At 31.8% G+C, this 26677-nt stretch overlaps 1 protein-coding gene across 2 annotated transcripts; it reads left to right on the top strand.

Annotated features, from left to right (window-relative positions):
- The first annotated feature begins 223 nt into the window (after window positions 1–223).
- Window positions 224–17106, top strand: LOC129919976 (DENN domain-containing protein 5B). 2 transcript variants are annotated; one of them, XM_056001118.1, is made up of 17 exons: window positions 224–842; window positions 4139–4248; window positions 9365–9535; window positions 9592–9830; window positions 9885–10174; window positions 10225–11200; window positions 11254–11463; window positions 11921–12089; window positions 12147–12420; window positions 14329–14364; window positions 14680–14809; window positions 14871–15121; window positions 15185–15330; window positions 15390–15508; window positions 15575–15948; window positions 16020–16230; window positions 16287–17106. In XM_056001118.1, exons 1-17 carry the CDS (start codon window positions 578–580, stop codon window positions 16474–16476), a joined length of 4161 nt encoding a protein of 1386 aa, XP_055857093.1. In that variant the 5' UTR covers window positions 224–577; the 3' UTR covers window positions 16477–17106. The 2 variants fall into 2 exon arrangements, with proteins under 2 accessions (XP_055857093.1, XP_055857094.1); XM_056001119.1 differs by lacking the exon at window positions 14329–14364.
- Window positions 17107–26677: the final 9571 nt, after the last annotated feature.

Raw genomic sequence — 26677 nt, 5'->3', positions numbered from 1 at the left:
AAGAACTTTATCATAATTTGGCAGTATTTTTTGATAAAATTAATAACAGGTTCGTACTAATCGTGTAAATTAAACATTAGTCTTTGGCATTATTTTCACGAAACAAAATAATCACCCTGTTTAATATAGTTACGATACACATAATGAACACGTAAAACGTAAGACGTAACATTACGACAATTCAGAATACTAAACACAAAACACCAACACTAACGTAACGAAAGTAAAATCACAAAAAGCTTATGCTTAAGTGAGTTCGAGTTGATGATGGGAAAGAAAGATTGACGAAAATTAAATTGATTAAATTACATCAAAATTAAAAAGTTTATTTTTATTCTTTATTGGGAATTGTAATCCCATTGTGTTTTGAACCAATGTGTTCTATCAAAATCTCACAAAAGAATACTCAGTGCCAGCAAATAGACAAAAATGGAATTGTTTATGATTGAGCATCCAATAACTTTGGAAAAAATCAATTTCGTTTATAGAGAAACATAATTGAAACAAAAGAAAGTGGAACTCTTCGAAGAAAGAAAGAAATCAGCCAATCAGTCAAAAAACTCAACTCAAATTAAAAATGACTGAGAAATCAAACAACAAATCCATTTTAAATAATTCAGAATGCACATCATCTGTGGATAATGATTTAAGTAAACCCGACGAGTTGGCAAAAGCTGCTTCAGCTGCTGCTGATTCGCAATCATCTCAATCTCATAGTGAATTGGACTTGTCGATAGATCAACTGAAGAAAGGATTGGACCCACAGTTTTCTAGATTTGCTGATTATTTTGTGATATGTGGGTTGGATTTGGATACTGGTCTGGAACCAGATCGTTTTGCTGGTGGGTGTATTAAACAGTAGACAATTAGTTTAAGAATTATTGTATAATAGTAAATAGATAAGTATTTTTAGCCACATTTGTGCACGTCATCAATTTCTAGACAAACTAACAGGTCAGTTTTTTGCATCAAAGGCTTGTCTAGTTTTGCAATGTGTGTATATACTTATTTATTGCTTAAAATCGTTCCGTAGAGTCCACAAATTATATAGTTTAGTTACTTTTGTCATTGGTTTCTATTGGATAGATTGTTATGAATGACCTAGTCTGGATAAGATGAAAGTTTTGAGCATTGCATTTTTTAGGACAAGTTTAACCCAGTTACTCCCAAGGTCGTTTAAAAAGTTTTGATAACAAAACTTTATTAAATGCGATCATAGGAATACAAAAACATATTTAAACATTTTTTTTTAAAAGTAACTAATAGGCCATTCCGCTAGAGACGATCTTCGGCATATTTTCTTAGTTTCAATATTTGTTATTTTTTGTAATAATAAGTAAAATAACTTTATTTATAATAACAAGCGAAAATGAGGCCAAAGAAACATTTGTTTTTTTTTTTTGCGCTTGGAAAGGCTTTAATGCAAAAGAGTCACGAACTGCTAATATCATGGCTGGTAATACAGGCTCAAAATTTCCATTACTGACAGCTTCAGGTTAAACTTACTTGTTAGACATGTGGTGACACTTGTTAGGAAGTTATTTGTATACAAGAAAATAATAGGGGTATTTACGATCTGGTGCAACAAAAAAGTGTAAAATTGCTAAATGTTATTTTTCTACTACTACAACTACAAAAGACAAATTTTGCACAATTGTATTTTATTTTTGCAATAGGGTTTGGGTTAAGCAAAAGTGTAAAAGTGTAAAAAAAAAATTGTAATCTGTATATTTGGTTATTTTAGTTTAAGAAAATGTTACACTTTCGCACTTTTACAACGATACAAGACCATTTGCATCGAATCGTGAATACCCCTAATATTTTGTTGTTGTATTCCTTTACTTACCGTTACTTACTTTCGATTGCCTTGTACACGTGTTGCACCCGCGATACCTACGAATTTAAATTCCACTTTGTATTTTTTCAAGTTATAGTTTAATAAAAATATCTTTGTATTTGTTTGTAAATAAACTTCGAATGAGTATAAATGTTGCACCCGCGATAATGGAATTGCCCTAATATGTTTATTAAGCGGTACCCAAGCAGGTACGGGTTCTATTTTTTTCGTATGAAATTTTTGTAAACCAAACTTTTTGAATGACAGAAGCTTAGAATTTTATTAGATTTAAAGAAAAGAAACACTTTCTGAAATAACGATATAAATTTGAAGGTTCAATTTTGTGTCTCTTTAGGTAAGTGGAACAACATCTCACTTAAATGATAAGAAATCTTCTTGGAAAACGAATGCGACTTTGTTATACTTCCAATCGTTTACCAGTGTACAAGTTAGCACTAACGTTAAAAACGGATTGACAAACTGGTAGTGTAGTTCTTCAGTCCATACCGTTGAAAATGTCCCCTTTATTCTTTTGGAAATATTTCTCCTTATTTGGAGTTCTAATTTTGTTCCAGTAGTCAACATTCAGTCGTGGAATCATGTTTATAAGGTTTCCCCTCTTATGGACTGTTTTGAGTATTGATGACCAAAGTATTTGATCAATTCTGCATGGCTACTATATTTTTGGCATGAAATGGTCATAAAAGGTCAAATTTTAGACCTAAGTGAATGTTTTCCAATCTGGTTCTCATATTTACATAGCTTATTATTATTGCGAGCCTGTATTAGCAAAACACCCACATTTATAAATGAGCTTGGTTGAGATTATCAGAAGATTGAGGCTGTGATTCACTCACAAATCAACATCAGCCTCGTTAACAACATCCCTATTAACTAGTTCAGTGTAACCTGAGAAGTCACTGCGAACGTTCAAATTTTCAACCTACATCTTCATATATGGGTCAAAATCATGGAGGTGGAAAATTTTATGTCCAGGCATTTTTTTTTTAATCAAAATAACATTTATTTAAAGCTTTTTTCTCATTTACCAACTAAAATAGTTGGCACGCATCTAAGAATGTCCATAACTCAAAAACTGAAAATAAAATGGCTTAAAATCACATAAAAGTTAATTATTTTTGGGTATTTCTTTTCTTAACACTACAATACTCCTTATTAATTGGTACATCTCTTACAAAAAAATTAAGTTTTTTTTATTTTTTATACATTGATAAAAATTGTCCCAAGAAAAATGACGCATAATACAAACATTTATTAATGTATCAATATTTTAATCATATAACGAACAAAAGGGCGCTTTAAGCAGTTTTTAAAGTTAATTTTATATAGATTTATCATTCCACATTCCAAAAAATAAAAATAAATTAAGGTCAAAACGTCATTTCCGGGAACGCTCTTAGAATCGCAATAAATAATGTAGTATAACACCCATAATATTGAATTTGTTGGGTATTTTTACTCAGTATCCTATATAAGTATGGCTGTAATAAACAATTTTATCAAAAAAGTTACAACAAAAACAAAAGAAAAAATTATTTATGGCCTAAGTGTTTCGGAGGTGCATAAAAGCATTTTTTTGTAGAAATGAGTCTCAGCTCCAAGAAATAAAGTTGTATTTGATTTATTTAAGACCTACTCTACCTTAGTATAATAATATATCATTCACATTGATACTATTTCTAGACCCCTAAAGTCGTTTTGCAGAGATCACCACCATTTCGAAGAACGTTTTTCTAGTACTAATTTTTAGGGTTTTGTGCTCTGTCCGTTCATGAGCCGACAGATTATGGCTAAAGCGAACATTTGAGCATGAAATTTGTATCATAAAACAAAGTTGATTTTTTTTTAAATTCGGTCATCGAAATTTCCCACCTCAATGATTTTGACCCATATTTGCTTTTGATTATAAAAGTGGATTAAGTCAAATCTAGCCTAAAAATAATAATTATTTAAGGGGTAGAGTTTATTTGAAAGCGAAACTGCAGTAAATACATTTCTTTATGTTTATGTTGAATCGGGCTTTTGTGGTCTTCCTTCTTCCTTCTATAGAAATAGAAGGAAGTGACCAAAAAAGCCCGATTCAACATAAACGTATAGAAATATACGAAATTAATGAAATGAATGAAATGAAAATTATCAATAATATAGCCCTTAATCTTATTCGCCTTACAATTTTAAATAGTAAAACAAAAAACATAATAACTATGATAAAATGATTTTTTATTATATTATATTCTTTATTATATAATACATCGCTACATTTGTTTTATTAATTCACAGGAGACAACTTGCACTGTTCCCCTTTGGACAGAGCATATAAAAGCAAACCGCTTGCCCACTATCCTGAAAACGTTGCGTGGAATCCATTTGATTCGCATGGAATATGCATGGTAAGATTCAATCATTAACATGAATATTTATAGTGGCATACAGTTAACCCACTAAAAGATTTTTCCATTATGTCTAAGTCCTCCTCATATGGTTTTTCATTTATTATTTAAAACTTCAGTGCTTCAGCGTGAGCATGTGGCTCAAGTTATTATCAATTAACAGAATGTAAAAGAAGTACTTTTCATTTCAGGCTTTTCTTATGTCGTTTTCTACTAACGAATTTCAGAATGAGATTTGTGAATCTGACAGCTGAAAGGGTGGGTGAAGAGGGGAAATAGTGGAAAAATCTCAGATTTCATGATCTATTTGCGTCTTGAGATTCAAAGAAATGACAAAAAAATGAATCTGAGATTCAAGAATCTGAATCTGGATTTTTATCATACATACAAACACACGCACTTTCACAGACACTCCTCTGTTTGACATTTGTCTGAATATTTGTTGTTGTTTTATTTTTTTATACGCACAGATTTCGTACACAATTACAAAACTAGATTTCATATTCTATTTGCATTGGAAAATCTGAGATTTTTACACACAAATCTCAAAAGTCAATAGAAAACGACATTACTATGCTTATTTGAAGCGCAGACTCAGGTTCCATTTTTTTTTACTGTACTAAAAACAGTTAAAGATAACTGTTTCACCAGATACTTCACTTCGTGAGAAATTATTATTCTTTTAATAGTACAGATAAAATAGTAGAAAGAAAAAAGTCATGTGTGCAATTCACGCTCGGTAGAAGTTAAACCTTAAAAAATATTTTTTCTTGAAAAAAAAACCGAAAATATCTAACTTTTTTTTGTTTTATCACCTTTAAATCCATTTTTATGACAACTTAACCTAACTTAATTAAATTTTATAACAAAGCTTATTGTTTCAACTCGAAATATTTATGTATGTACATATATCGACCATGTCTATACAACATCTACAAAAAGAACTAGAATTGTTTAAACCCAATCAGTTTTCTCAAAAAAAGCCAAAAAAATCATTCAATTTTTCTCTTCTAACACCATTAAATCCTTTTTTTTAAATGACAACCTATAATAAATTTTATATCATCAATTTTATAATTTCATCTTTTAAATGACGCTTCAATCATATTTCTATGATGCCTACAAAAGAAATAAGCATTTTTCAAAGTCAACCATGTCGAAATTTCAAACTGAGTCACATACACTGGTGACTGGTCATCGGCAACAGATCTCCACAGGTGTTTTGATGAACTTTTCAAGTGTTTCAATTTAAGATTGTGTAACTTGTAGACCACGTACCGTTATGTGTGATATACCAAATGTAAGGTAATATTATCGGTATGCGCATTAACGTCAAATCAAATTTGTATGTGCTCTTGATCAAAAGATATAACGTGTTTAGAAAAAGATTATATTTTCACCGTTATCTCAGGATTTTGACTATGAAGTTGATTGAAATTTTGTCCAATTATAGTTTATTATATTACCTATAGTATAGTACAAATTTCATTCATCTATCTATTAAAACAAAAAAGTTATAATCAATTGATTCTTCGTGTCGCTTTTTCTGAAAAAAATTGTTTGTCGAATATCATCATATGACACATGTTTTTAAGGTATTTTTTGATGCTGAATCTAATGACATAAAAATAAAGCCAATACGAATGCTCTAAGAAGTTATTGCCGATTAAAAACAAGGGTGCTTGTTTTTTTTACTTCAACAGGTAAAATATAACAGAAACCTATGTGAAAAACATGCTACACTGACAAAATTCGGGATGAAGGTTTTAGATATTTTTGGTGAAATGGTGTTTTTTGATGGGTTTAGTTGTGTGTGAGAAATTGGTGAAATGGTGTTTTTTTGATGGGTTTAGTTGTGTGTGAGAAATTGGTGAAATGGTGTTTTTTTGATGGGTTTATTTGTGTGTGAGAAGGGTATCATAACAGCTGACTTACATTTTATTAATTTTTTAAACTTGGTGAAAAAGTTTTGGTTGGTATAAGAATTAAGAATCTTTAAAGTGTACAAAATTATCTTGAGTGAAAGGGTGTTTTTTTTAAGAAATGACGAAATTCGGAATTAGTACCACAAAAACTGGGAAAAAATTGTTACACCAATGAAAATTGGTAAAAAATGTTTCGTTTATAACAGAAACCAAGAATCCAAATAGTCTATACAAATATTTAAGGTGAAAGGGTTTTTTTTTGGAAATAGGGAAAATCCGCGATTAGTACCATAAAATAAATGGTATAAAAGGTACCCACACGAAATTCATTAAATATGTTCTCTTTCCCATAGGAATTACGAATAAAACACATCTATAAATTTTTTTCATGTGAAAGGGTGTTTTATATTTGAAAAAGTGTGTAATACTAGAGTAATATTAGTGGTACCCTATTTAAATTTAGCAATAATGTTACTTTTAAGATAAGAAACAAGAATCCCGAATTTTGTCAGTGTAGCATGTTTTTCACATAGGTTTCTGTTATATTTTACCTGTTGAAGTCAAAAAACAAGCACCCTTGTTTTCAATCGGCAATAACTTTTCTTAGAGCAATCGTATTGACTTTATTTTTATGTCATTAGATTCAGCATCAAAAAATACCTTGAAAACATGTGTCATATGATGATATTCGACAAACAATTTTTTGCAGTATGTTTTTGACCTTCACCCCCTCTTGTCCGCGAAAAAACACGCTTCCACCAACTTTTTTCTGTAGACTATTTTTGTGCTTGGTTCTTATCCCAAAAGGAAACTTTTTGCCAAGTTTCATGAGTGTAATAATTTAATGCCTATTTTACCTGTACTATAAGATAAAACGTACAATCTGAAAAAAAAAAAATTGTTTGCAAATAAATCTGCAACAAAACCTCGAAGAAACTTCTGGTTTTCAGTTATGAATAGATCTTAAAGAGACCTTTGTTTTGATGTATCACTCGATGCATTAGGAGGAAATTTTTGAAAATGAATTTTTTTTGGCAAGGGTTAACCTTGATTTTTTCTCGAAAATACGAAGAAAAAAAGAATTTATTTGTTTTACCTGAATGCATAGTCCTGGATACTGTGAACTCATTTCTGTAAAGCAAAACTTTTTCGAGACTTTTGTCCGGAGATATTTCCTTTTAAATTCCAAATATGTTTTTCAAAAAAAACCCTTCTCATTTTTAGTTTAATATTTATTTAATAAGGTATTATTATTAAATTAAAGTACGCAATTTTATAGCTACGAGAGGAAGTCAAAAATTTCTTGGAATGGCAGAGAAGGGAGAGAAAATTCAACATGTTTTTATTTTTCCTTTACAATATGAAAGTGGTATAAGTCCGCAAATTAACGGTACTTATTTTCCAAATAAAATATTGCAGCCAATTGATGTGTTAGTTACTACATTTTTATATTTGAACAAAATATTTGTTAAATTGTTGTTTTCGATTGAATAAATTGATATTTTTTAAAAGGAATGCAAAATGTGACTTTTATACCACTTTCAAATATAACGACAAATATATTAAAATTCTTTTTTAAGTTTTAAGTTGTCGGAAAATGGTTCTTTAGAACTAACGCCTTTTCTTGCAAAAGCGTTTGTTGTTTTTTCTTTGATAGCCCCTTTTGACTTATGCAGCAATATCCACCGGTAATACTGACACCCTTTACTTTATAATCGATAAGCAAAATCCATTCCATATCCCAAAAACTTGTAGCCACGTCTTTTTGAAACAGAATCATCTTTAATCATTTGCTTTGTTTAAACCGAAAATGTCACTAATACACCATTGTTTTTTCTAGCCAAGAGTCTCCGTAAGCAATTCACATCCCTTCAAATTATATAATGCAAAACTCAATTTCAATTTTTTTCAATTTTGGTTTATTGAACTTGCTATTTACAATTGACTTAAATTAACTTAATTTTAAGATACATTGATAGATACAAAGTTTTGTTAGCACAAAGGGGACCTAACGCTAAACAATGACTAAGTTATAAAATATAAATAAATATAATACATGGATAAACTTAATTTAAAAAGTCTGCTGACTAGTTTGTCCTCGGGTGTTCAGACCCGGATGTCCAATTGTAAGGTTGGTTGAGTTGGGTTGGTTTAGTTGGAGTTTAGCCACGATAGTACGCCGACTGCGTGTCAACGTAAAAGTTAACTGTTTCCTCGTTGTCCACTGAAATTATGTGCTAATCCAGTATATCCAAAGCAAAAAGGTTCCTAGATTTGAGATGTCGTGTTTGAGTTGCAATCCTTCTTATAAGTTGATTGGGGTGGTTGGCGATGCTTCCGACATATTTCTTCGCCGATTGCAGTAGAAACTTATCCAATGGTATGATTTTTGCTTCCTCATAGAGTCGCTTGTTGCTATAGTATTTCTGCTGCTGTCGATCGAAAATAAGTGCCGTGCACATCCTTAGTATTTTCCTGTTGAACATTTGTAGTTCCTCCATGGCTGTTTTGGAGATAGTGTACCATACCGGAAAGCTGTAGGCAACGACTGGTGGCAGCAGCAGCTTTTAGATCAAGAGTATAGTTGATTGACTTAAAACTGGGGTCGAATTACGGCAAACGATTACGATCATACGTTAACGTTTTGACTATTGCTCTCTCTTTTTAATCAGTAGAAAAAAATAAGGACGCATAGCAACCATACGTTAACGAACGTTTGCCTAATTCGACCCCAGGTCTTCTTTTCATCAGGGGGTGAAGGCGATGGAAGGCAAAGTTAGCTTTTCTGAGGACCAAACGAGAGTGAATGTTGAATCTCAAGAGCTCGTTGAAGTTGATACCTAGGTATTTGGCGTTCCGTTTAGCTGGTTATCTAGTTCCATCTGGAAGTGTCGTAATGGAAAGCTGCTAATCACATAATTGCAGTTACGTCTCATTCGTGAGAAACTTTTAAACTTAAATTGCAGTTATGGCACCAACACATTTAGCAATGTTCTAGACGTTTTTCAGGGAATCTATGAATTTAAATATAAGGAATCATGTTTAGTTACTCATATTTCAACAACGACAATTTGCTAGTAATACTCATATTTCAACAACGACAATTTGCTAGTAATGCCACTTCGTGAGGATAGAGACGATATATGGACCTTAAACCGTCAGTTATCTAATTATCATTCCTTTCTTTAAAGCTTTCATTGCCCCAAGGACTGCGATTTCGCACCCAAAAAAATAACTTGGATCCGAAATTTCATTCATTTGCGACAACCCGAGAAGATGGAAAGCGATGTCATGGATTTAGTTTGATATTTTTCGAAGAAGTTAGGAATAGGAACATTTGCAGTGCTATGCACACTTTGCAGGTAAGTTCAATTGTTTGTGTTTTGATCTCCTGCTTGAAATTACATAATATTTTCAGGCAATGTTCATAACTGAACTCTCCAATGGGCAAAATACGATGAATCTTCGCCGAGTAAAGGAAAGTCCAGTTAGCAAATCTCTGCCAAGACATTTCAAGGTTGCTGGGCAGGCTCCGCAATCAGCTTTAAGTTACTACGAAATTACAAAGGACAAACTCTATGTTGCCAAAAGCATATCTTTAATATGTCAATTCCCATACGCATTTGCGTCGGAAATATTCCTTAAGAATCTCTACAGGTAAGTTAGTATATTGCTTGGATGTCGCAAACCAATCTCATATTAAACACACAGATGTCTTCCTCGACAAACTGGTCCTGGCCTGAGTCTTGAATCATACGTATACAATATATTATATGAAGTAATATTGCCAAAGCCTGGCAAATCAATTCGAATATACTTGCCCCCAGAGGAACCGCAATTGCCACCGACCGCCTTGGTTCTTCAACGTCCGGTGCCAAATGAGGAACTCCCTCTATTGGATTTTTCCCTGCGATTACTATTTACGTACCTTGGAGTAGAATGTGTTATTCAACTCCTCACTTGTGTGCTGCTCGAAAACCAAATACTTTTGCGTTCGAATGGTAAAAAATATTTGAAATATAAAAATCCTTTTCTTAGTTTTTAATTTCAGATTATCAAAAACTAATGGTTGTTGGCGAGTGTATAACTTCAATAATTTTCCCATTTAAGTGGCCTCATGTGTATGCCCCTATTCTCCCAGCAGCTCTGCATCATTTTCTCGATGCACCAGTGCCATTCGTTATGGGACTGCACGCCGATTGCGAAGCAAATACAAAAGTTGGATCAGAAGCTTCCCTATGTTATGTGGATATAGATAAAAAAGTTATTCAACCGCCAGAAGAATTGCCCGTTTTCCCACATAAAAACGATTTTATGGCAGAAATAATATCGGTGCTTGACAAATTTAATATCGAACGGGACAAAACTCATGAGCCCAACATTAGAAATGGATCAATTGGTTGTAATAGACGAGGTGATTATGATGGTATGACTTCAAGTTGCACTTTGCCATCAGGTATGCAAGCAAGACGTAAACAAATCATATACGAAGCTTTGGCGACCCATGAATCCAATAGTCACCCTCACGTAGAATACCAACCTCTAATTGCTCATCCTAGACTCGAACATGTTCCTAGAGTTGCAGACTTCTTAAAACGCAAAGGAGGTGTAAAATCTGATTTGAGTGTGGACACCACAGATTCCATGCCTCAAAATTGTCGCAAAACTAAAGAATCTCCTCCACCACCAGTTAGTCTTCAAGAAGAATATAACCAAGATCAACGAATAAATAACTCTGTGCGCGAAATATTCTTAAATAGATTCGTTCACATGTTTGCAGCCTACGAATACTTTGTTATTTATCCAAATCAAGACAAAAATGAATGGTTATCAAACAGAGAGTCCCTGCAAAATTTCGACAAGTCTTCTTTTCTTTCAGACCAACCAGAACACCACATCGCTTTTTTGTCTAGATTTTTAGAATCTCAAATGTTTGCCACACTCATTGATAATAAAATTATCTCAATGTGGGAAACTGATCCCGATCCAAGTTTAAAATTATTCGACAACCGAATTAAATTGCTAAGGTAACATTATATTAGCTTTTAAAAATTCGATTTATTTATATTTGTATTTATAGAAAGAGACACGGAGGTGAAAGTATGATTCGTGCTAATAGCTACGAACCTTGTGTTTTGAGCCAAAAAACGCAACATGCTCTCGAAAAAAGACTCAATACGGTTGACATGGAAGTGACACCACCCAGTGAAATTTTATCAAACAGACCTGCATACTTTCGAAGTTTTCCTATTTTAGAGAAATCGGTTCTAAATCAGGAGTGCACTTCGAGGTAGAATAACCGTTTAGCGCGGCTTAATGTCGCAATATTATATTTTAGTATTTTAGTTTTATGATTTGTGCTTTGATAAACAAAAATAGGCGATAGTTTTGAACTAATCGTTTATGATTACAATATCTTTTTTTGTTTAAAATATTATCTCCCAATTTAAAAATATATGGGTTCAGTAAGTGCCAAATATGTGAATATACTTACTCTTGAAATATTCAATTTGTGGTACAGCAAAAAAGTAGCTTTACTTAATTGGCTTGTTGAATTTTAAACAAGTTTATATTATGTTGTTCAAGTGTTTTGACTAAAAAAAAGAACTGCATGTGTTGTGAAAATAAATTCAAATTTAAAATATTAAATGTTTGTTTTCGAGCATTTTCCCATCCCGATAGATCTATATGTTTTTTTTTAATAACCTTCACATGATTGCTGCAAGGAAAATATTTCAAATTTTCAGAGGTAACAGCTTGCGTCGTGTAAAAAATGGCACGAATTGGCGTGCAAAAGACATTCCTTTGGATATTAAACCTACTTCGAGTAGAAACTCGGCCAATCTCTCTACTTCGGATATGAGCCCAGCCCTGATTGCCCAAGCTAATTGGACCTTCGTGGAGCGTTTGTTAAAGGTTTGAACGCTTTTGTATGTAATTTACAATAAAATAGTAATTTTATGAATATTTCAGGATATAAAGGCAAAAACAAAACGTATGCTTCTTGAAAAAATGGGAAATGAAGCTGTAGCGCTCGGTCTAAAAGGTGACGCGTCATCAAATGGTGTTGAAGAAAATACTCTTATTGCATCACTTTGTGATTTGCTTGAGAAGGTCTGGTCGCATGGGCTACAAAATAAACAAGGAAAATCTGCGCTCTGGTCACATTTGCATGCCTATTTAGAGTTACAGGAAACACGCAATCCCTCAAATACAATTTTGACTAACAGTTACCTTACTACACCGGGTAAGTTATTCATAAAGAGCTGTTATGTTATTCCTAACCAATAGAAAATTCCAGCTCACAAACTTCGTTTTATTAAAAGGTGTTGAAATATGTAATTTTGACGACTTGAAAATTGTCTGTTTTTTGAGTTAAAATTATTGAGGTGAAAAATTACATAACCGATATCATACTTTTGTGATAGAATTATGTGCATCGAAACACAAAATCAAAATAGTATAAAAAGTAAACAAAGCACAAAATAACAAAAAAAACTTTATTGGTGTGACATTTAAAAATTTAAATTATTTGAGAAATTAGAAACTTTTTTGTACTTTTTTCAGTTTGTGTTTCTATGTAGTTCAGGCTTAAATAATGAAATAACACCTATTTGCACACGCACTTTCACACACACCGAAGTATTTGACAGTTATGTGAACATTTGTTTTTGTAAATTTTTGACGTGTTTTTTTTTAATGGAAAAATTGCTCGCACATAGTTACGAATAAATTCTTCAATGTGGACTTCCATTTGAAACAGAGATTTTTGTAGCAAATCCAATGATCTCTTGTGGCAAATGATTTTATTTTATTCGTAACTGTGTGCGAGCAATTTTTCCATATTAAAAAAAACTTAGTCTTTTTTGTAAATTTTTGACCAGGGTTTTTTATATGGCACACAGTTACAAAAATAAATCATTCGGAAATTTCCATTTGCCACAAGAGATCATTGGATTTGCTACAAAAATCTGTTTCAAATGAAAATTTACATAATTTGTTTTTTGTTTTTCTTTTAAAAATGAAACACGAGTAGCTACGAAGTATTAAAAAAGAAACTCTGCTATAGAAAAAAAAAATTATATTTTATCCAAGAACGTTTCGGAAATGACTATTCCAAAGACTATTAGACGGGATTGGTAAAAGATTTCTCCTTAGCCAGGTGCTAAGGCACAGCTATTGGTTTTTTTGAAACATTAAAACCAATAAATAGGCTGAAAGCTAAAGCCGCTTCTATAACAATTATAGCAAAAGTATGATTTTGTCCTACAAATAAAAAATAAAATGCACGAGTGGGGTCGCACGTATTTGCTCTTGCAGTTTAAAACACTATTATGTTAGTTTACTTACGAAAAAAAAATTTTTTTTAACTTTTTTTGAAAAAAATAAAAATTCAGTTTTATTGCAATTCCTTTGAATATTACGTCTGCAAATTTTAATCAAAATCGTTAGAGCCATTTTTGAGTTATTTAGTATAATTTGAAAAAGTTGTATGGGAGGTACACTTTTTTGACTTTTTTGAAAAAAAAAACTTAAAATGCAGTTTTATTGCAATTGCTTTAAATATTACGTCTCCAAAGTAATCAAAATCGTTAGAGCCGTTTGTGAGTTATTTGGTTTGAATTGAAAAATTTGTATGGGAGGTACACTTTCTAAGCGAGATATAAAAAACAAAAAAAATACCAACTTTCAGAATTCCATAAAAATCATCTGTACCAAATTTTAAGAAAATCCTTCCACCTGTTTAGGCTGTGGAAATGTGTACAGATAGACGGACAGACGCACAGACGCACGGACGGAATTGCGAGACCCACTTTTTTTAAATTCTCCATCATCGTAATGCTGGTTTTGATTAAAACCTCAACATTTTTTTTCGACACGAAACAAATACTTGCCATATAGAGCAAGTAATAAAAACTTTCTCAGTAATATAAAATCAATAAAACAGAAAAATAAAATAATAGACGGTCTTATTGGTTGCAACTTCGATGATTTGATATGTATGTATGTACTGATTGTTTAAATGACCTCCTAAATAACTTAATAAAACGAAGGAGTGGTTGAAGTTTTTTTTTAAGTGACATATTTGTTGCTGACGAAAAATTGCCAACAGCAGAGAAAATATATGAATTCACCGAACATTTATTTTTTTTAGCACTAGCTTGGAGCGTCATGAGGAAAAGAATGGATTGTAGGTTTATTGTTATTTTTCGCGTGTAGTTTTTTTTTTTTAAATAAGTTTTTCCGCTTTTTAGTTTTTGCTTACTACTTTATTAGTTTGTTTTAAAAAGAGTTGCTCTCAAAATCGACAATTTTACTACAAAAATTGTCATTTTGATTTGTAAATATGGACTATCGCGTTAGGCCATCCACCCCAGAATTATGATTTAGTTTTTTTTTTTTATTATTATTATCTTAGAATGTGTTATTTTATTTTTGTGTGTTTTCAGTAATTTATTTAATTTATTATAAAATATTAAAACCATCATTTTTTCAATTGAATCAGATTTATCTACGATTCGAGTTGAGCCGGAATCTCCCCAAAGCCCTAACCGAAGCAGATCACGAGATCGCAAAAATTCTGTCTTCTCTGAACAACTTTGCACATTACCAGAATCCATTGAGTTTGATATTAAGTAAGTTTAATTAATTTAAAAAAAAAATAAAAAATTATTTATATATACTTTTTTTGCATAGAAATGTCTTAGCAATGACTGATATTAAGACACATATAGGTTACACCCGAGCTTGGGTTCGATTATCACTAGAAAAAAAGTTATTATCTAGACACTTTCGAACTTTGCTATCTGAACAAACTTTATTAAGGTCATTATACAAGAGATCCGCATTTTTACGATGTGAAGAGGAAAAAGAGCAATTTCTTTATCATTTATTGACATTGAACACTGTTGACTATTGTTCTTTCACCAACACGTATCCAAATACAAGTGAGATATTCAAAATATAACATAATTCCAAAAATATGGCTTATATAAATAAGTACTTTTTAGAACTGCCTTATCGCGTGGTCATTTTCCCATCAAGAAAATATGGCAACTATAAAACTTCAAGTGGAGTTTGGATTCGTATTTCTGGTACTCTGACAGAAACCCAGTGCTTACCAGTTCCAAAAGGAGCACTTGAGTTTATTTTTCACGTAATATTGATTTTAATGCATTATTGTAGTTTTGAAAATAATCTTGTTTAAACCCTCAGTATAAAAACATTGGAATCCTAACGACTATGCGAATTGGACATGACAACTCTGGCCCATCAAATAAATGGCTGGTTGATCTAGTTGTCATTCGGAATGAAGTCACAGGACATACTTACAAGTAAAAGAAAGTTATTTTACGTTGCCTTAACAATTAACGAACTTGTAATTTAAAAAAATAAATTAGATTCCCCTGCGGTCGATGGCTGGGAAAAGGTGTTGACGACGACTCAACGGAAAGGCTGCTGGTTGGGCATCGTGTCTTGGAAAATGTTGATAATGCTGAACTCTTGCAGGAATGCGCAACGCCACCTAGAGCTCGAAGTCCTAGTATTCAAAGAGTAGAGCTATCTTCGTCGGAAATTCAAAATAAATTAGGAACCTGTGTTAATGTAATAGTAAAGTGGCACTACAAACCGAGTCGAGAAAGAGATGTTGGATCACTAACAAATCTGTTGTGTGGTGAAGATGGATTGGTCAAATGCTTGGAGCAAGTGTTTTTATTTGGATTCCGATCGTCTCGATTTTTTAGTCGAAATATTTACATATGGGATTTTCTACGTAAGTTTTTCAAAAACTTAATTCATAATTCAATAAAAAAAATAATTATATCTTATTTAATTTATTTATAGTTAAATGCAAAGAATATTTCGAAGTGAGTTTATCTCAAGAGCAAACATCACAGATAAATGAAAGAGCCAATCATATTCAAAGTGCTTCGCAACGCAATGAAATAACAGCTATTTGGCGGTATTATGTTCACTTGCTTGATGAAATTAACGCAGCTGGAAATACACTTGGCAAGGATGGCAAATTTCAGTTGTTTATTTGTCTAAGCTTAAGGTAACATTTTGAAGATTAAATTCTAAGCAATAATAAAATAATAAATACTATTTCAGAGATCATCTTTTGACACGTGTTTTTGTTCCCTTATCTTTAACGAAAGCAACACAAGAAATGTATGAAGAGGAAAGTTTTTTTAAAAGGAAGGGACTTTTGACTTTTTTGGTGCATATATTAGAACCACTTGATGATTTTCAAATAGTATTGGAAAACACAATTACACAAGGAATTTCTTCACAACTTTAAATTTATTTTTAAATACTCAAAACAAATTGTCTCGAATACTATCTAATACTCGTAGAACATGGCAACAGCGGCACAAAGCTGAAACAACTGTAACGATAAATTTGTAGTTTTTCTGTTGTAAATGTTAGGCGTACACTGTAATTATCGTCATTTAGTGCAAAAAAAAGTAATTTTTCAAACGACCAAAACCAGATTTAGATTGTGGGTCTTTCAGCGATCACAACGCATGTTAAAAACTGGAAAATGCTTTAATTTTCCAATTCAATTTTTGGGTTGTGATTGTTTGACCACAACCCGTTGTAAATAGTTTGAATAATTATATAAAAGCGACTATACGGCTCAAGAATATTCACTGGTGGAGGATTCTGACCCGCATCGTCGCATCCAATATGTTCTTTTGGATGAGTCACAATCTAAATTTCGGATTTGAGCGTTTGTGAAGTGTCATAACTTAATGGCCGATTTGTAGTTTAAGCCTAACATAAGCATTTATTATAAAAGTGCAACTAGTTCTAGTCGTTTTAAAACATATTAATAAGTTAAATTGATTTTTTGTGTCAACTTTACAAATTTGTCTCTCTAGAATTCCAAAGATTATGTTATAATACAAATATAATTATGTGTATATTATTTTTATGTGTTACAAAATTTCTACCAACACGGGCGATTGAAAAAAGATTATAGAGAGAGGCTATGTTTCCAGTTTCTAATGGTTACATAAAATAATGTGCGGATAGATCTTTAATTTTTTTATTTGGTGTTTCAGTTTTTGTTTGTTTTTATTTATTTATTTAGGAAATGGTTTTCTTTTTATTCAGCAATGTTCATTTCCAGTTCCATAAAATATACAACATATAATATCCCATAATTCGGATATTATAGAAAACGAAATATTCTTGAAAGATTTTTGAAGACTTGTTAATTTTCGTTTCTTATTTTTTGTCGCTAAGTTCATGTGGAATGAGCTCACTTTTTTTAGTGAAAGGTCCTCGTTTTTTGAGGAAGAAAAATTAAAAACGCAAAAGGAAGAGAACGTTTTTATCAATTACACGTATATTCATCTATTAGCAAGTGGCCTGATTATGGACAATGAAGTCAACAATTCAATAAAAACCATCTTAGCTGTTTATGTTGTAAATGCTATGTAAGTTAGTAAATTTCAGAGGAAAAGGAAATTTTTCAAAAAGTTATACGCTGAAGTTCTAAATAATTGAAATGAAAATTCTGATTCTGAAGAAAATCGATTCTAGATTTAACGACGGAATCGACGCATACAATTTTAAACAAGACCCCAAAGCAAATTTTGAGAGTGGAGGTATAACCAAAATGATAGTATGCAGTATGCCTAAGGCTATAGAACTGAATACTCACTCACAAAATTTGAGGCGGACTCTTAAGAGCATCATGTAATTTAATTTTGATTGCTACTAGTACACTGCTGAAGCGAAACCAACAATTTTGAAGTCTCTTAAGGGGTTATATGTATGTATCTAATTGTAAGTGCAAAAAAAACCTTCTTTTTTGTGGAAATTAAAAAAATCCACAAAAAAGAAGGTTTTTTTGCACTTACAACTAGATATAACCCCTTAAGTCAACAGCGAACATGTTACCGAAAAAATACCATCGGGTATATTGTCAAAGCCAAAATAATAAAAATACAAATCACAAAATTTGTTTAGCAACTTAGAATAAACTAAGTAAAACATAGAACTATGTTCGACAAAGCTAAGATTCAAATTTATGATCCGTATGAGCAAATGGAATTAGCAACTTACTCTATTATAAAAAGTCTTGAACATTTTAGCAACTTGAACTCTTAGAGCACGTTCGTGCGACCCAGTCGTTTATTTTATTTTTTACGAATTCTGACCTTGTCCTATAAAACCTATATCACAGGTAAAAATATTTGAATGCAAATAACTCAGCAACCAGACCGCCAATAAATATTTGGTTTTCAGTTATTAATTGAAATTTTTTTCGCTAAAAGATGCCCTTAAATTTTGTTCGAAAATCTGAAAAAAAAAAAACAAATTTGTAATTTGTCTAACCCAAATTCATAGGCATGTTCACTGTATCCGTAACCCAAAACTTATTTAGAGACTTTGGTTCCAGGTCCAGGTTATCTGCCTCCGAAACTAAGAAAATAAATTTTTGGATGCCAATAACTCAGCAACCAGACCTCCACCAAATTTTCGGTTTTCCTTTCCAGTTATGAATTGAGCTTAGAGACACATTTCTTCTGACGTCTCACTGGATGGATATGGAGGAGATATTTTGAAATACATATGTATGTACTTGTACATATTTAGGCTACGCCCACGCACTTAGCTTATAGACGCGATTAAAGCGTTTAGAAAAAACCCTTGAAAATTTAACCCTTAAAAATACATAGAAAAAACAATTCCATAATAACGCGATTATTGCCATTTGATAGCTTATCATGGCACCTTTCATTAGAAACTCAGACCATGTCCTATTTCATACGTCCACGCGTTTAGCTTTCAGATCCAGATGCTTTTATAAAATATCCCGAAAATTGAAAGAGACTTGAAAACATGTCAAAAACAGAACAAATAATCCGCGAATGACGGTACTAATACCATTTGATAGCTTTACATGTCACATTTAATTAGAGACCTCCTGCACTTTTATACGCTCACGAATTAATCTTGCAGATGCGATTTAAGCGTTTAGAAATAAAATGCACGACTGGGTCGCACGAACTTGCTCTTAGAGTTCAAGTTGCTTAAATTTGTAAGACTTTTTATATATAAATTTAGGAAATGTTAGGTACAAAAAAAAATAAAATAATAAAAACATAAAATTCGTTTAAAAAAAAAAAATAAAACAAAATCTGAAATCAAATTGCCCTCCAAAACAAGTATGCAGTCTTCAATGATATATTAAGATGCATTTTTAGAAAAAAAAATTTCAAAATCGTTAGAGCAGTTTTTTTAAAAAAATAAATGCTTTTTCACAAAAAGTTTCGTTAAAATCGAATAAGCAGTTTTAAAGCAAATCGGATTTTTAAAAAATGGTTCTATGGCAAGTACCGTTAATAATGATTTTCAAAAAAAAAAAAAGTTTAGTAAAAGATAGACCTTGTCTTAAAACTTCCAATTGAATTTTTTAAACAATATCGTTGGAGCCGTTTTTGAGCAATTTCAACTTTACTAAAGTCGGTATATGACAAGTATTTTTTGGTCCAAAAAAATTAATTCCAAAAACTCCTCTGGAGAGTCGCCAAATAACGCTACATACCAAGTTTGACATCAATCAAACCATCCGTTTAGGCTGTAGCTTCGTCTACAGACAGACAGACTTCCGGGACCCACTTTTTTGGCATTCTCTGTCGTAATGTCATGGAAAAATGTTATCTCATCCTTTTTTTTGTACGAATGCATAACTTGATAATATAGTACCTATATCGCAAGTAAAAATACCAAAAATTGAAGGGGTTCGAAAACGAGTCAAAACAGTCAAGAGATAACGGGACCTTAACCATCTCACGCGTATCGCATCCATACGCGATTTTAATGTTTAGAAAAAATACCAAAAATTTAAGGGGTTTGCAGGCACTTAATAAAACATAGAAAAAACAATCTCGGAATAACGGGTTTCTTACCATTTGATAGCTTAACATGTCACCTTTCTTTTGAGTTCACGACCACTTTTGAGCACCCATTCGTTAAGCTTCCAGACTCGATTTAAGCGTTTAGGAAAAATCCCAAAAATTTAAGGGGTTTGCAGATACTTAATAAAACAGAAAAAACAATCCTGGAATAACGGGACCTTAACCATTTGATAGTTTAACATACCACCTTTATTTTGAGATCACGATCACTTTTGAACGCCCACTCGTTAAGGTTCCAGACGTGATTTAAGCGTTTAGAAAAACTCCCAAAAATGTAAGGGGTTTGCAGACACTTAATAAAACATAGAAAAAACAATCCCGGAATAACGGGACTCTTGCCATTTGATAGCTTAACATGTCACCTTTCCTTTGAAATCACGATCACTTCTGAACGCCCACTCGTTAAGTTTGCAGACGTGATTTAAGCGTTTAGAAAAAATCCCAAAAATGTAAGGGGTTTGCAGACATATCAAAAAACATAGAAAAAACAATCCTGGAATAACTGGACTTTAACCATTTGATAGCTTAACATGTCACCTTTCTTTTGAGTTCACGATCACTTTTGAACGCGCACTCGTTAAGCCTGGAATGACGAGACTTATACCATTTGATAACTTAACATACCACCTTAATTTTGAGATCACGATAACTTTTGAACGCCCACTCGTTAAGCTTCCAGACGCGATTTAAGCGTTTAGAAAAAAATTTAAGAAATTTGCAGACACATCAAAAAACATAGAAAAAATGATCTCGGAATATCGGGACTCTTACCATTTAATATCTTAAAATGTCACCTTTCTTTTGAGATCACGATCACTTTTGAAAGTCCACTCGTTAAGCTTCCAGACGCGATTTAAGCGTTTACAAAAAATCCCAAACATTTATGGGGTTTTGCAGACACTTCAAAAAACATAGAAAAAACAATCTCGGAATAACGGGACTCCTGCCATTTAATAGCTTAAAATATTACCTTTCTTTTGAGATCACGATCACTTTTGAACGTCCACTCGTTAAGCTTCCAGACACGATTTAAGCGTTTAGAAAAAATCCCAAAAATGTAAGGGGTTTGCAGGCACTTCAAAAAACATAGAACAAACAATCTCGGATCGGATCGCTTTTGAACGCCCACTCGTTAAGTTTCCAGACGCGATTTAAGTGTTTAAAAAAAAACCAAAAATTTAAGGGGTTTGCAGACACATAAAAAAACATAGAAAAAACAATCCTGGAATAACGGGACCTTAACCATTTGATAGCTTAACATGTCACCTTTCTTTTGATATCAGGATCACTTTTAAACACCCTCTCGTCTAGCTTCAAGACGTAATTTAAGCTTTTAGACAAAATCCCTTAAAATTAAGGGTAAGGTAAGAATATCAAAAAACATTGAACATTGGTGGCATGTTAAGCTATCAGATTTCAGATGGTAAGGGTCCCGTTATGCCAGGATTGTGTTTTCTAGGTTTTTTGTGACGTGATTTCGCAACCCTTAAATTTTCAAATAGGACGTGGTCTCTAATGAAAGTTGAGGTGATAAGCAATCAAATGGCTAAGGACCCGTAATTTAATAATTCTTGCAAGTTTTCATCCCTTAAATTTTTTGCATTTTTCCTAAACGGTTAAATTGCATCTGCAATATAAACTCGTGAGCGTATGAAATAGAGAGTGGTCTATAATGAAAGATGACATGTGCCCTTAATTATGAAAGTGGACTAAGTCACTCCTAAAAATGCCATCAAATCTAGCCTAAAATTAATTATTATTAAGGGGTCAAGTTTATTTGAAAGCGAAACTGCATTAAATAAATTTCTTTATTGCTCCTTTAGTGATTTAAAAAAAATAAATACAATTAAATCGTTATAAGAAAATGATTATGTAAGTTTTTCTTTAACCAATGCAAAAAGTGACTTAGTCCACTTTAAAAAAAAATAAATTGCACGACTGGGGTCGCACGTACTTGCTCTTATGCTTAAAGTAACTCTAATGTTGAAGCTTTTTGTTTTTATTCAAGAAATTTAAAATTTGATATTTTGAAGAAATTTCAAAAGTGCCTCATACAACGTTCCAACACGAAATAAAAAGAAAGGTAGGCCTAAAAACTCCTGGTACAAGCAAATGCAAAAACACCAGCATTCAGTTGGCCTTAGAAATGGAACAATACAAAACCGGGAGGCTTGCCGCCGATTTCTGAGGTCAACCCGGCGAACCCCACAGGCGGATCACTAGTGTGAAGCAGATACGTGGGATAGTTATGATCCCCTCGACATCGAGATCATAACAGCGCCGAGAAAAAAGGAAGAAGAAGAAGAAGAAATTTCAAAAGTAGTATACAAAAATTAAATCTGTTTTTATAATTAATTAAACACCGTTTTAAATGATCTTTTACAAAAAAACCAAGTATGCCATTTTATTTCTTGTATTTTTAGAAAAAAAATTTAGAAAATCATTGGAGCCATTTTTTAAAAAAATAATTTTTTATAAATAAAAATTTTCTAAAATTTTTAAAAAAAAAGTTGTTATGCCATTTTGAAGAAATATTTAATTTACACATAGAAACGAAATTTAAAGATTTTTGTCAAACCGTTTTCAAAAAATTGATTTTTCAAAAAAAAAAAATTTAAATATTTTTTTAAAAATCCAAAAGTGTTTTGTGAAAATTTTCTTAAATTTTAATATTACCTTAACTTAAACGCTCTTGTTATTCATAAATTAAAAAAAACGTTCTATGACAAGTACCGTTAATAACGGTACAAAAAATATTTTTTTTATTTCAAAAGTTGGCTCTTATGTGTAATACTGTACACAAAAATTTCAATCAATATCGCTAGAGCCGTTTTTGAAAAAAATTAACTTTTCTATTTCCGTTATATGGCAGGTACCGTTAGTTTTGGTCATAAAAATAAAATTCCAATTTCCCCTCTAGGGAATCACCCAAAACTGCCAAATACCAAGTTTGAAGAAAATCACTTCACTCTTTTAGGCTGCAGCTCCAGATAGAGACAGACACACAGGCAGACATACAGACAGAATTGCCGGACCCACTTTTTTGGCATTCTCCATCATCGTAATGTCACGTTTCACGTAAAATTGTTATCTCGAGTTCGATTTTTTTTACGAATCCTAAACTTGCCCTATAGTACCTATATCGCAAGTTTTCGAGTACATCTTTCGGTCAGAAGGCAATCATTTAAATGTTTTGAATTAAACTTTTTCGTTAAGTGGAAGAAAAATCAATCATGTGGTTATGTATTATATTTGTTATCATCCCTATATTTAAAAACTGAATTGTCTTCCACAAAAAATTCAAAATATACTTCTTAACATATGTATTTGGGTGGAGTGAAACTGCACTTTTTTTTCTTTTTTTTTTTTTTTCTTCTTCTACATACCAGGGACGGGTGCCATTAGTCATCAAAAAAGAGCATACCAAATCTCAGCCCGATCAAAAAATATCTTGAGGGTTCACAACGCCCTTTAAAATTTACATGCTGGTTGGAAGTAATGTACTGGAAGCAATTTTCAAAAGAGATGGAGCAATGTGCCAAAAAGTTAGAGCGTGTAGGTTCGGTCGAGACAAGAAAAAAATCGTATGGGAGGAGGGTCTATTCCCCTTCGTTTAGCGGGGAGGGGCAATTTAAAAAAGAAATTATTTAATTTGAAACAAAAAAATATTAAAAATCAACGGTTATTCTTACAATAACGTGCTATACCTTTTTGTAAAGCCAAAAACCCCGTCTTTTACAAAAATGTTTAATATAGCCATTTTCTGGCACAGTTTTTGAAAAATTAATTTTCGAAATCAAAATTTTGAAAAAAAAAATTTTAAACTAATTTTTTTCAAAATTTTATGTATATAAGTACTACTTAAGTTTTTAAAACTCGATGCTGTTATTTGTTTTTAAAGAAAAACAGAAAACCGCATCAAAAAACATCTTGTCATTTTCGAGAAATTAACAAAAAACCAAAACTATTTTTGTCTAAGAAATTTCTTTATTTTTTGTTTTTACGTGGCTGGATCATGGGGGTTGGGAGTGCTCGCCGCCCATGGATTCTTGCAGTAAGGGCCTTAAGTCAATAAAATTGCAATTTTTTAATGAAAATTGAACAATAAATAATAATGTACATGTTTTTCGAATGAAAAAAACTGAGTAAAACAGTAAAAACTCAAAAAACTCCATAAATTAACCTCTATGGTGTTTTCATTTTTTCCAAGTGACTTGTGAACCCTCTGAAACTTCTTTGATCGATCTGAAACTTTTTTGCCGTTATTTAAGTTCCAAATGGCACCCATCCTGGCTATGTAGAACAAAAAAATAAGACAACTTTTTTTTTCACTCCACCCTAATACACTGCGCGTCACTTGAATAGAAACAACATTTTTTCTTTAGAAAATAGCGATTGGCGCTTTGGTGAGGTAACTTAGTAGATTTTTGGTTTTGCATTTTCAAAGAGAATCTTTTAACAAACAATGTTATTAAAACAAAAAACCGAAAACAGAAACCGTGTGGCTACTAGTTGCGTTTTTTCGCATTACTTCACAAAAAACAGTGTTTTTTTGCGTCACTTGAATAGAAACAAGCTCTTTAATTAGATAAAAATGATGAAAAATCATGGACAACACTAATTTTAGTAAAGCAGTATTAAACTTAGACATTATTTGCACATTATAACCAATTATGGGCTACGAGCTACCAATAGGCACCACAGAAAATGCATAAATAGAATTTAACATTAAAAATGCACTTGTACTGTACACAATCGTGGAACTAATTGTAACAATTGATAAAAGTGTTTGGTAACTTCTTACAAATTAATAAAATGACATTTTCTACAATTTAAAGATTGAATAAGTGAAATAAACTTTCGTTTTCATCCGGAATGCATCTGTTTTGTTTCTATTGCGTTGTTTTTTCTGGAACTATCCTTGTCCAATCTCTAACACGGTTGTTTTTCCACGTTCCCAAGCTTCCCAAGAGCTTCTGCCATTATTTCTTTGTAAAAGTTTGCATCTTTTTTCGAAGCGTGAAGCTTCAATTTAGCTATTGCACATCATAAAAACAAAGCGTATTACTATAACACATTTTAGTGCGCTTTGGTGGCGATGCGATAAAAGTTATTCTTTCATAAACCAATGAAATAGGACTAATATTAACGTGGTCCAACTGAGTTGGTATGTTTTCCTCTAAAAAACCACTTTTTACCTCACTTCTTTTCAGTTCGAATGCAACTATAAAATAGTTAACTTTTTTGGAATCTTAGTAGAACTTAAAATGTTGTTATTTTGTATTTTGAGGCTTTTTTAATGTTGTGCACCTTTTATAACTTCCATGATGGAGCAAACCAACACATTACCATTGCACTAACACCACGTTTTTGACCGATTTTAGCGGCAAAGTGAAGGAAATTGCAGCTAGTTTTTAAGTTATTTTTTTCTCTGCTCTTGATTTGGGACTCACATGTCTTACTTTTTTATTCAATCACTAGTTCACGATATTTTAAAAATATTCTCATCCAAATTTGGCAAATTTTCCAATATCTTTCGCGATTTTGCCTAGTACAAGTGCATTTTTAATGTTAAATTCTATTTATGCATTTTCTGTGGTGCCTATTGGTAGCTCGTAGCCCATAATTGGTTATAATGTGCAAATAATGTCTAAGTTTAATACTGCTTTACTAAAATTAGTGTTGTCCATGATTTTTTATCATTTTTATCTAATTAAAGAGCTTGTTTCTATTCAAGTGACGCAAAAAAAAACACTGTTTTTTGTGAAGTAATGCGAAAAAACACAACTAGTAGCCACACGGTTTCTGTTTTCGGTTTTTTGTTTTTATAACATTGTTTGTTAAAAGTTTCTCTTTGAAAATGCAAAACCAAAAATCTACTAAGTTACCTCACCAAAGCGCCAATCGCTATTTTCTAAAGAAAAAATTTTGTTTCTATTCAAGTGACGCGCAGTGTATGTATATTCATGTCTCTTATTCAGCATATATTCACCCTTATTGCCATTTATAGCTATCAGTTGATAATAGAGTAGAAAAATACTGAAATTTGTTGTTTAAAACCCAATTTATTTTTAATGAATCTTTTTCAATTAAATTTCAATTAATAACGGTTGGCACTATTCTCTGGTTTTTAAAACTAAAACTAATGTTGTTAAAAAACTGATTAAAAGATGCGAATTTAATTTTATCAACTCAATTGACCTTTATGTAAATCGAAAGAAGGGTAGTTGAATTGTTTTTCGAAGTAAATACTTACCAATCACTCGCCATTTGTGCCATTAAATTAAAAAAATTGTATGCTTTTCAATAATTTACTAATGAGAATATGTTACTTTATTGTAAATGTACTTTGAAAAACAACACTTTCATGTAAATACCTTTAAGGTTGATAGATAACATTATTGTATAACTGGTCGATATTTTGAAGTATAAAATAAACATTCGTATATTTGTAGAAAATAAAATTTAACTTAGATTTTGCATAAATATTATCTTAGATTTCTAAGTAACCATACATAAATTATTGCAAGATACTATTTTTATAAAACTAAAACTATTAGTGTAGGT

Source organism: Episyrphus balteatus, chromosome 4 (assembly GCF_945859705.1).
Source record: "Episyrphus balteatus chromosome 4, idEpiBalt1.1, whole genome shotgun sequence".
Classification (NCBI taxonomy): Eukaryota; Metazoa; Arthropoda; class Insecta; order Diptera; family Syrphidae; genus Episyrphus; species Episyrphus balteatus.
Note: the sequence above shows the minus strand (reverse complement) of the source record. Positions and strands in the feature narration are given on the sequence as shown.